At 32.6% G+C, this 11,795-nt stretch overlaps 1 protein-coding gene across 1 annotated transcript; it reads left to right on the top strand.

Annotated features, from left to right (window-relative positions):
* Nucleotides 1-9,569: 9,569 nt before the first annotated feature.
* On the top strand, nt 9,570-11,591 carry LOC107957531 (uncharacterized). The gene has a single exon (XM_016893065.2). It carries the CDS (start codon nt 10,174-10,176, stop codon nt 11,365-11,367), a length of 1,194 nt encoding a protein of 397 aa, XP_016748554.1. The 5' UTR covers nt 9,570-10,173; the 3' UTR covers nt 11,368-11,591.
* The last annotated feature ends 204 nt before the right edge of the window (nt 11,592-11,795 follow it).

Raw genomic sequence — 11,795 nt, 5'->3', positions numbered from 1 at the left:
GTACTCTGAGTTGGATTTGAATCCTAACTTTGAATGTGGAGCTGGATAACCCTAAGAATAGATAATTAAAAATAATTACATTTATAATGCGTGCATATGTTCATAAATGTTGACTGCTATGAATAATCTCTATAAGATCAACCTATGAAATTATTTTGAGCTAGTTTGAGGTGTTTAGGCAATGTAATGTAACCTCACATATTTGAATCCAACAATCGGATCTGGTGTGTAGTGTTACAAAGAGTCTAGTAAAGATTTTTCTTTTCTTTTAATGTCAATAGGTCTTGGAATCCTTTATTGGGTGGCCGAGGAAGGATCAGAGTTGAAAGAGTGAAAAACAAATTGATAGAAATCATTGATTCTTATAAGGGTGCCCATCGAATTAGGATCAATTTTTTAAAAATAAGTTTATTTCTTAATTTCCAAATGATCTAGAGAGTGCAAGCAACAAGGTTATAAAATCTCTTAGAGTCCTAAAAAATAATGTCATTTGATTTGAGCCATTGGAGGATCCAATTGGAGATGGAGGGGGCATTGAGAGAGTCTAGAAAGAGAAATGGGGGAACCAAACCAAATAGCTTATGCAAAATGACATTAATGGAAGAGGTGCTCCATGTTTCCTTGTGGGTGGTAGTGTGGTACAAAAGAGGCAAGTATAATCATTCAAAGACAATTACTTCGAGAGGATGTCTTTAGTAGGGAGGAAATTATTGAAGATCTTCTAAAAAAAGCAATGATTTTGTAAGGAAGTTTAAGGAATTAGAGATTTATCTAGTTTTTCTTTTTTGCAGATTATTAGAAAGCGGGGTTAGTGGGCATGTTCAATAGAGCTTGTAGTAGATATTTTTAACCAAAAAAATACCATTATGATCTAATCTCCAAACAATCTTATTCCTATCTTCTTGGATTGAGAGAGTCCTGTTGAGGAGGTCATGAGCATGAGAGGGTTCTAGAAGATCTAAAGTTCTACTTTGGTTCTAGTTGCTTATGTTAGTGAACTTGAATGTCAGAATCAGTATATCTTATAGTGTCTAAGAGGGAAAATTTTGGCTTTTTGCTAATCCAACAGTTACTTCCGCTCTAGAGTTGAACATCTTTTCCTTGATTGTAGATATTTCTTTCAAGTAAGATACCTTTCCCAATCCATGAGTTAAAAGCATTGGTTTTGACGGTTTCGAAAAAGAGTTGCTTGTAGTACTTTCCCTTCAAACTCTTAAGAGGAGACAATGATGATCAGTCATAATATGGCAAGCAATCTTTAAGAGGATGGCTTTATTAAAAAGTTTAGTCTTCTGAAATCCCAGGCCCCCTTTGCACAACAATGTACAAATTTTATCCCAATGACAAAAATGAAGTTTCTTTTCATAAACTTCATGACCCTACCAAAAAGCATGAATAACTCTATCAATTCTTTCACAAACATTATTAGGAGCTTTAAACATAAAAAGTGAATGGAGGGGGAGAGATGCCAAAGTGGACTTGATGAGGGTTAGCCTTCCGCTTGTCAATAGACACTTTAACTTCCATGAAGTGAGTTTGTTATTCACCTTATCAATAATGTTATGGAAGAATTCTTCTTTTTCTTATGCAATTTATCAAGCTCAAGGCCTAGATATTTGCTAGGTTGGTTAGCTTTTGGCATTTAAGATATTATTTAACCATCTCTTTGCTTGAGACTTCGTTGAAAGGTTGAGAAAGAGCTCAAATTTGTTAAAATTAATTTGGAGCCCAAAGAGGAAGCATAAATTCTTGAGCAAAACCTTTAGCAATCTGCAAGGTTGGACTAATGTGTTGTAAAAGATAAAACAGTTATCAGTAAAATGGAGGTGATTAATGGGGGACATTTTTAGTAATTTTCACACCCTGTAAGAATTCATCCATTCTTGCTCTTTGGAGTATAAGAGAAGGAATGTTTATGCAATAACGTAAAGATACAGGGAAAGAAAATCCCCCTAAGTAGCCTTTTGCTTGGATTGAAAAATTTAGTAAGCGAGCCATTAATAAGTATTAGATGGGGTCTCAGTATCATGATACCCATCCTTGATATCACTAGCGTTGGTCTCAATTCTCTTCGCTTCAGCACTATCAGGGGTATCACGACCTCCATGGTTCAGTATCGTGATACCCTTCACCTTCTGAAGGTGATTTCTCCAAGCTTGGGCCATTTTCAACTTCCTATACCACTCAATCATATCTTTAGTTCCACATAGCATGTTTGGCCAATTTGGGTCTAAAAAATGGCATAAAATTAACAAAAACACTTTATTAATAACAAAAACTAAAAATTGACAAAAGTAAATAAAATACACTTAAATTGCTTGAGAATAAGCTCTTTAAGTGTAATGGAGAGCCTAATTTGACGTATCAAATTACGACAAATCACGACCACCGCCTCTTCATTGGTTAGAAGGTCGATTATTAAAACGACATATTTGAGTGCAATAGTTGCTGTCAACATGAAAAATGGAATGTAAATGGTTTAAGCCTCCATCTTTTAACTAAGGTGTTATTCTAAATGGCATCTATAATTGACAAACTTCAAGCGTTCTTTTATATGATGATTGCGTTCCAGAAAATATAAATTGTGTTGGATCCGAAGAAATCTATCTACTTATTAAAAAATATTGAAGTTAGAAATCATAAAAACATTTCATTAAAAAATTAGAAAGAACTATGTTGGAGATTTCACCATATTGATGGCATATGTTCCATCATTTTCCCAATAAAATAAGTAAAAAAAACTTCTTCTTTTTTGAGAGAGTTAAAAGTTCAAAAACTTGAAAAAATATTTTTATAAAAAAATTGGAAGTCTACAATCATGGGAGTCTGACTTTGATTGTATTAGTTTAGTTGTTTAGGCCAATAACTAAATAATTACCTCGATCAAATCTCTTAATCTTGAACTCGATACTTATGGATGTTGAGGTGTTTGCATACACTTTACATACATTCCTCCTAATATGCATAACATAAATTAGTTTAGGGATTTGACATCATAATGAACTCAACATAAGGTATTCCTATCTAAAAAAACTTGTTAAATTACTTGTATTATTATAAGAGTGTTTTTGTTTTATTGTTTATATTTTTATATAAAATCAATAAAAATTCAATCACAGTGAGATTTAAACTTGTTAGGTAATGAATACTACGTAAAAAATGCCCTAACACGACACTTTTTTTTACCTAAGACGACGCAAAAAAGATTGGCATAGGCTTCGCGACGCTTCTTCCGACGCTTCCAAAAAGGTTGTATATAGTGCAGTTGGTATAGGCTTCGCGACACTTTTGAAAAAGCGTCGGTATAAGTCAACATTAGCCGACGCTTATTGAAGAGCTGCGAAAGGCTTAGTCAATGCTGACCTTTAAAAAGGGTTGGGATAGGCCTAGTTAAGACCAATCTTTGAAAAAGGTTGTGATAAACCTGTCTAAGACAACCTTAAAAAGGTCGATATAGTTCTTGTTTAAGGCAACTTTTAAAAACGGTTGGGATAGAGCTGTCTAAAGCAACCTTAAAAAGGTTGGGATCGACATTCTCTAAAACAACCTATAAAAAAATGTTGGGATAGAGCTGTCTAAGGCAACCTTAAACAGGTTAGGATAGACCATGTCTAAGGCAACCTTTAAAAAAGGTTGGAATAGACTCGTTTAAGGCAACCTTAAAAAGGTTGGGATAGACCATGTTTAAGGTAACTTTTAAAAAAGGTTGGGATAGACCTGTTTAAAGCAACTTTAAAAAGGTTGGGATAGACACGTATAATATAATTTTTTTTCTATTTTTTATTATTTCAATATTAATATATTTTTATAAATATTTACAGTGAATAATGATAGGAATTGTGCTTTAAATACAACTAAAAAAATTTAAAATTTAAAATACAAAATTAAAATTAAAATTAAAATAAAGATTGAATATTCAAGACAAAAATCGATCCAACAATCAAAATACACTAACATTTAGCTAAAATGTATATATACCACCAACATCAATGTACAAAAGTAAACAAATAAAGAAGTACCTAAGATGATGGACATTGATATTGATGTTGTAATACATAAAAGCTAATATAGTTTGAAACTGCAACTTCAATTCCAAGAAACTCTGTTGATCTCTTATTTCTATAAAGGTAGCACCAAGAAACTTCAATTCCTTTCGTTAAGTTTTCCTTCTCATAATCCTGTCCTATAGCCTGCATTAAAGTAATAATAAGTTCGACATTGTAAGCCTGCAAGAAAGCCCGGTATGAAGATAAATGGACATAATTATATGAAGATAAATGAACGAACCTTGACAAAATCATTTGCAGACCATTTGCAGATATCAAAAAACATTCAATAATGTTAACCAAGACCTACAAATAAGAATGCAACAGCAAGTCATTCAGAACTTGGCTAACCATTATAAAGTAAATAGAACAGCATAGTAAGGTTCAATGTGGTAATGGTTACTTTTCTAATCCTACAAGGAGTAATAATTAGAACAAACATGACAAGATCTATATTTTGTAGCTTGTAACAGAATTTTTTTAAAAAAATAAATGTTACCGTATGTAGGTTTTCTCAGCCAGATTAACGAAATGTCTGTTTTGCCTTGTTGTAAAAATAAAATTTAAGCAACAATTAGAATCTTTTTTTAAATGTTACTGTATGCAGGTTTTCTCAGCCAGATTAACGAATTGTTAAATGACTACAAAACATTATCATAGAGAATATAAACACAAAAGAGAACTAAATGGCAATTTTGTAACAAACTGCACAAATAAAGCAAGTAAGCTGACATTATTCGTTAAATGATGATAAGTATTGATAGAGTTAGAACTGATGGTAACCCACAAATGGTTCGAAACAACCAAAAGGCATCATGGATATCAAAGCACAAAGCGGTATAATGACATCTGAATATTCTATACATTCAACTAAACTAAGACTAACTATTTAAACATCTATTTCTAGTATAGAATACGTAGTCTTTTGCTTTCTTTCTCACATCAAATCTGAAGCATACCAAGAAGGCAAAGATGCAAGTACCATCAAGGTTTGAAATAATCAAAACATCCACTAGATGATGGGTACTTACCTTCCAATTTTGGGACTAACATATTCCTATCAACCTGATGGACAACGATAATAGCCTATATAACAATAAACGGTTTCTATGTTAATAGAAGGAGAAACAAATCTATTACCTTGGAGAAAGTGACTTTCTTATTGTACCATATAAACTCTGCAAGGACAATAGATGGCGTGACAACAATCTTCGCCATCTGATAAAATCCCACACTAGAAAATAAATTAAAAAAAAAAGTCAAATCAAAATGTCCTCTAGGAGACATTGGTCAGATATCATTTAAACAGATTTAACAATCTAACCTGTTGTATTTCAAGCTAACATTAGCAAGACTAGTAGATAAAGATAAAACAACACCAAGAGTAAACAAAGCCAAAGGGGTTGATTTTGAGGGTGGAGATGCAGGAAAAAGAGTAAAAGAATTCAAAATAGCCATCAATGCTCAACTTATAGCATAGTGAATAAAAGTCAGAAACACAGGAAAATGGAATCCTACATTTTTAAGAACTTAAAAACACAAAGAGTATACCATCTCACAATACAATATATAAGATTACAACAAATAGTTTCTTTATATATCAAGAAATTTTGGCAACAAACCATTTATTCATGAAAATAATACCAACAGCAACCATAAAATTGAATGTAAGAGCGGCGATGGGACCACATATTCGTTGCTGTAGTCAATAGACAATAATTATATTAGTAGTCAGGGATACGGTTCACTGAAAATGCATACTCAAAGCAACATTGCTCAATTGAACTGAAAGATGAAAGCAATATTTACTTAAAGTTTACGCATACTTAAAAATAAAAATGTTTCAGACGAACTAACAATTAGAATCAGCAAGATCTACAACATATAATTAAAATTTGGATGGTAACAATAAAAGAGAAGCAACAAAAGAAGATCGTTTGCCTTGTTACAGTTGCAGGCTTAACTGAGCTATAAAAGCATTAATCAATAAAAACAGAAGGCATAGGGTCGGGTGTTCAAAGTTTAAACTGTTAATAAATCCCAAACAAAAACATGAATGTAGAATTGTCTGTTTTGTTCTTCGACCAAATTATTAATTATGTCTACAACTCAAGATATGTCAGATCACATAAACACTTTGATTTAAGACCCAAAAAACAACAACAGATCTACAAATACCAGAAACAGTAAAAGAACTTACCTTAAGTGAAAGGAACAGCAGACAACTTGACTCGTAGAAAAGAAGAGCAACAATTGGAATGCAGAAGTGGAAGTGAGGATTAGCTTAGGGTTTAAAATTCAAAGCAAGAAGCTGATTTCCTACGCGTTAGTGGGAAGTGGGACGCCAACCTTTTAAGAAACAAGATAAAAGCAAGGTTAAGTAAAATAGAGAATAGGAAAAGGGAAGAAAACCGTGGTGGGATTTCGGGGGGTAAGGGGAATTGATTTTGGGAAAAAGAAGGGATTTCAGGTTTGAGAGGAAATTTTTAGGGGAAAAATTTTAAAATAGCGCCATTTTTATTAAAATAAAATGATTTTTGTCAATCCAATTTTCTTCTTAATTGTTTCCATATTTGAAAGGTTTAATTATTTTGATAGAGATACATGATGGAAATCAAATAAATAATGCATACTTTACCCGGGTAAAGTATGCATTATTAGTGAATCTGCTAATACATACTTTATCCGGGTAAAGTATGCAAAGTATGTATTATTAGTGAATCTGCTAATACATATTTTATCCGGGTAAAGTATGCATACATTCTTAATTAATTTTGTTTCTCTAGAGATACATGAGTTTGTAATTTTTTTAATTTTAATATATATAAAGTTTATCTATTATCTCTTAAATAATTTAAACTATAATGATAATTTTAATATATTAAAATTAATATTATCTCTTTTACAATTATATAAGAAATTATTTAATATATAAATTAAAAAACAATCAGTCATATACCAAAAAAACTTTAAAATTATTTTAAATAATAGTATTTTTAGTTTTTTCATTTTTAACATATATTTTTTTTACGTTTTTACTTTCAAATTTTGTCTACGTGTCGAAAAGAATACATGATGGACACTTGGATGATGGGTGAGAGCAAAACGGCGCCGTTTAATTTAAAATAAAATGATTTTCTATGACGTTTTTATCAAAACCCTAAAACCATAAGCCTTAAACCACAAACCATAAACCTCAAGACCATAAAATCTTAAACCCTAAAATAATAGACCTTAAACTCCTAAACCACAAACCATAAAACCCTAAATCGTGGTCATAACTATAGAAGCTAACACCGAAACCTTAAAGTTAAACTTATATCGCAATACAATTCATATTAAAAAAATCTAAGATTAATCGCAAACCCATAATCACAAAACCCCAAATCCATAATCATAAAACCCTAAAATCATAAACCCCAAACCCGTAAACATAAAACCCTAAAACCGTAAACTATATAAACTATAATCCCTAAACCATAATCTTTAAGCACTAAACCTTAAACCCTAAACTAAATTGATTTTTTGTGGCATTTTTATTAAAAACCTTATTCACACTCGAAGCTATTAAGTTACTTTTTAATTTGAATATATATAATTATTCACAAACTGATGATGTAAAATTTTAAGAATATATATTCATATTTTAAACCCAAATTTTTGGTGCTACACATTCAAAAAAAGCCGGAATTAAGGAAATTTGGGACGTTACATCTTTATACAAAGAGTTGGCCAGAGCATATGCTGACAAGTGTATCCCAACACTTAGGAAAGTGTCGCCCCAAAACTGTCGTCTTAGGACTAGACAAAAGCCAACTCTTATTCAAGCGTTGTCTTAGGCATACATATCCCAACCCTTATACAAAGAGTTGGCCAAAACGTAGTCTATCCCAACACTTAGAAAAGTGTCGCCTTAGGACTAGACAAAAGCCAACTCTTATTCAAGCATTGCCTTAGGCATACATATCCCAACCCTTATACAAAGAGTTGGCCAAAGCATAGTCTATACCAACACTTAGGAAAGTGTCGCCACAAAAGTGTCGTCTTAAGACAACACAAAAGCCAACTCTTATTCAAGCATTGCCTTAGGCATACATATCCCAACCCTTATACAAAGAGTTGGCCAAAGCATAGTCTATCCCAACACTTAGGGAAGTGTCACCGCAAAAGTGTCTTCTTAGGACTACACAGAAGCCAACTCTTATTCAAGCGTTGCCTTAGGCATACATATCCTAACCCTTATACAAAGAGTTGGCCAAAACATAGTCTATCCCAACACTTAGGAAATGTCGTCACAAAAGTGTCGTCTTAGGACTACACAAAAACCAACTCTTATTCAAGCATTGCTTTAGGCATACATATATCAACCCTTAGGAAAATGTCACCACAAAAGTGTCGTCTTAGGACTACACAAAGGCAACTCTTATTTAAACGTTGCTTTAGGCATGCATCTCCCAACCCTTATACAAAGATTGGCTAAATCCCAGTCTATCCCTACACTTGCCCCAAAAGTGTCATCTTAGGACTATACTTTTGCCAACTCTTATTAAAGCGTTGCTTTAGGCTTGCATATCCCAACACTTATGAAAGAGTTGGCTAAAGCGTATTTTGGCCAGTCTATCCCAACACTTAGGAAAGTGTTGCCCCATAACTGTCGTATTAGGGCATTTTTGACGTAGTGGAATTTTAAACATTTAACTTTACCATATTCATTTGGTTTTTATAAGCATAATAATAAATTTTACTCTCAACAATTACATCTTTTGTCAATTTGGTTCTTTTTTTAGTTAAAATTTATCATTAACCTTTAAAAAAGATGCAAATCATATTTTTAAATGAAAATGTTGACTAAAATATTAATTCTTTTACGATGTTGGAGTGACAAACCAAGTTGCAAATAACGTGTACTTCATATTGACATAACACTATTTGTCTTATATATCACAATAACAAATAATTTAAAATTTATACAAAATATTCAAAAAAATAAAAAATAAGCATAAAGTACATGTGGATTTTAATACTGCCATGTTTAAAAACTCAATGTTTTAGTTAATATTTTCGTTAGAAAATAACAATTCAACTTCTTTTAAAAAATTAATAACTAAATTCCATTTTTTTTAAAAGATTAAGAGTCAAATTTAACAAATAAAAACTAAGTTCACAAAAAATAAAAATAAAAAAGTAATTTAATCAAACCATTTTTATATAAAATTTTAATAAATATATTTATTACTGTATTTTTTCTACTAATGATAAAAACTCTTATATGTATGTAAAAAAGAAACGAAGCCAGTTCATTATTTTATTTAATTTCTCTTTCGTTTTAAATTAGTTTTAATGTTTTGTATCAATCATTGCATCTTCAAAACAGCTGCTGATAATGCTAGTTAACAATGGTTAAACTTATTTCTCGTGAAAAACCATCCATTTTTATCAATTTTTCCATAACAACAACGTAAAAAACTTTCTTTTCCTTTCAAACATTTCTTCCATAAATTCCACTTTCTTACCTCTGTTTAATCGACCCAATTTTCAGCAAATCAAAAGAAAAGGGAAAAGGGAAAAAGAGAGTAGGAAGAAGAAGAAGGAAAAAGCAATATATACATTTAAAAAAAAAAACCATCTTCTCTCTCTCTCTTTCTCCATTTCCCTTTTTCATATGTTTCCTTGAGAATCAAGATGTGGAAGTTTTTGTTGAAAATTTCACACTTAAAGTTGTTTATTTGGGGTCCTTTTTGATGCATGCAATCCATTCAAGAAGTGGAAGAAAAAGGTTGGACGTTGATGGAGGTTCAACGCTTAAGCCAACTGCTTTTACTTTGTTTAAGGTTTCAATCTCCCCGTCTCGCTCTCGTGGGTGGGAATCACACCGCCGCTCGATTTTGCACTCGATAAACTACTTGCCCTCTTTCTTAATGCTTTTCTCGTCCCTCTCGTCTCTCTTTACGTTGTTAAACCCTAATTTTCTGCTGTTATTCATATATTTTCCTTTTTTCTTTTTCTTTTCTTTTTTTCAATTTACTACCCTTTTGAATTGAACCCCTTTTGAGATCAATATATAGTGATTTAAATTCTTTATTTTTTATTATAACACTTCTTTTCTTTTCTTTTTTTCTAATCAAGAATGTCCTCAATGGAGGCCCTTATGTTTCGTTATGGTGGTGGTGTCATTAACTTTTCCGTTAATTCTTGGTTTTTAAAACTTTTAGCTCGTTTAATGGCGATTTTGGTTTTCGCCACCATTGTTTTACTTACTTGGTCGGGAACTGGATCTACCTCCATTGGTACTTCAAACAAACCTGAATATTTCACTTCGGATCCCCAACCCATCAACCCCGAGCTTTTGCCATTTCTGTTTCATGATTTAAACAGGGAAGGCATATTGAAGCAAGGCGACAAAGGATTAATGTTGAGCAATGATGATGAACAAGCCATTAAATCTTCTCTGTTCTCGAGAAAATCTGATATGGAATTCAGTTCCGCCACAGATTTGGAACGTCAAAGATTTTTCCCTAACGAATCTTTGGACTTCATTTGCACTCAAAACTTCACGTCAGCCTTTGAGTTCATTGATCGAACACTTAAAGTCGGTGGGTTCGTCGCCGTTCAGATAAGTGAACGACCTTCGTATTCGTTTGAGAAGTTGAACAATTACAGGATTGTTTACTTCAGGAAATTCAAATCCAATGTTTTAGTAATGAAAAAAATTGCTAGAACAAGCTCTAACGGCATTCAAAGGCAATTATTTGGGTTCACATCCGAGGCAAGGAGACAAGCATTGAAGAACCTCGAAGATGTTCTTCTCGAACCACCAAGATCGACTTCGAGGAGGTCGAAAAGATTCATGAAACGAACCAAATACTTGCCTGATTTGCTCGGCGACACACTCGAAAGCTACCCTCGGAGGGTTTTCATCGACGTGGGATTACCGGAGACAGAAGGTGGCAGTGGGACCAACTGGTTTGCGAAGAATTACCCGACGAGGAACCTCAAGTTTGATATATACAAGATTGAGACGCTGACGAAGGAGTCATCGAGGAAAGATTCTGTGGCGACCGCGGCAGAGACAGGGATGTCGAACTGGCTGAGGAAGAACGTGAAGGAGACGGAGTATGTGGTGATGAAAGCGGAGGCTGAGGTGGTGGAAGATATGGTGAAAACGAAAGCAATTAGGTTGGTTGATGAATTGTTCTTGGAATGTAAACCTCGGAAACATGGGGGAAGGAAGAATATGAGTAGAAGGGCTTACTGGGAATGCTTGGCTTTGTATGGGAAGCTGAGGGATGAAGGTGTTGCAGTGCATCAATGGTGGGGCTGAGTTGACTCACTGGGATTTACTATTGATTAAAGCAGGGAGAAACGTGTAAAGGTACGAGTTGGGGGAGAGAGGGGTACGTTTTATTACACTTGATTGATGTAATTGTCTGAGAACAGCATGTCTGGATTTTGAAATTCCCATCAACTTATGTCGGGTTATGAAGCCTTCTTTAACCAAAAAAAAAAAAAACAAATTTATTCATTTTTTAGCCTAAATTAAAACTCAATTAATTAAAAATTATTTTATATTCATAAAAATTTAATTAAGTACAAGAATATTTTGCATTCTTCATTATATTATTACATTTACCTTTTAAAATAAAAAAAAGGGAAATTGAAATTGTGGTTATTATATATTTAAAAATAATAATAACTTAAGTGATAATTATTATACATTTAAAAACATCATAATTTAATATACAATTACTA

This window comes from Gossypium hirsutum, chromosome A05, assembly GCF_007990345.1.
Source record: "Gossypium hirsutum isolate 1008001.06 chromosome A05, Gossypium_hirsutum_v2.1, whole genome shotgun sequence".
Classification (NCBI taxonomy): Eukaryota; Viridiplantae; Streptophyta; class Magnoliopsida; order Malvales; family Malvaceae; genus Gossypium; species Gossypium hirsutum.
The sequence above is the reverse complement of the archived record's forward strand: the minus strand, read 5'-3'. Positions and strand labels throughout refer to the sequence as shown.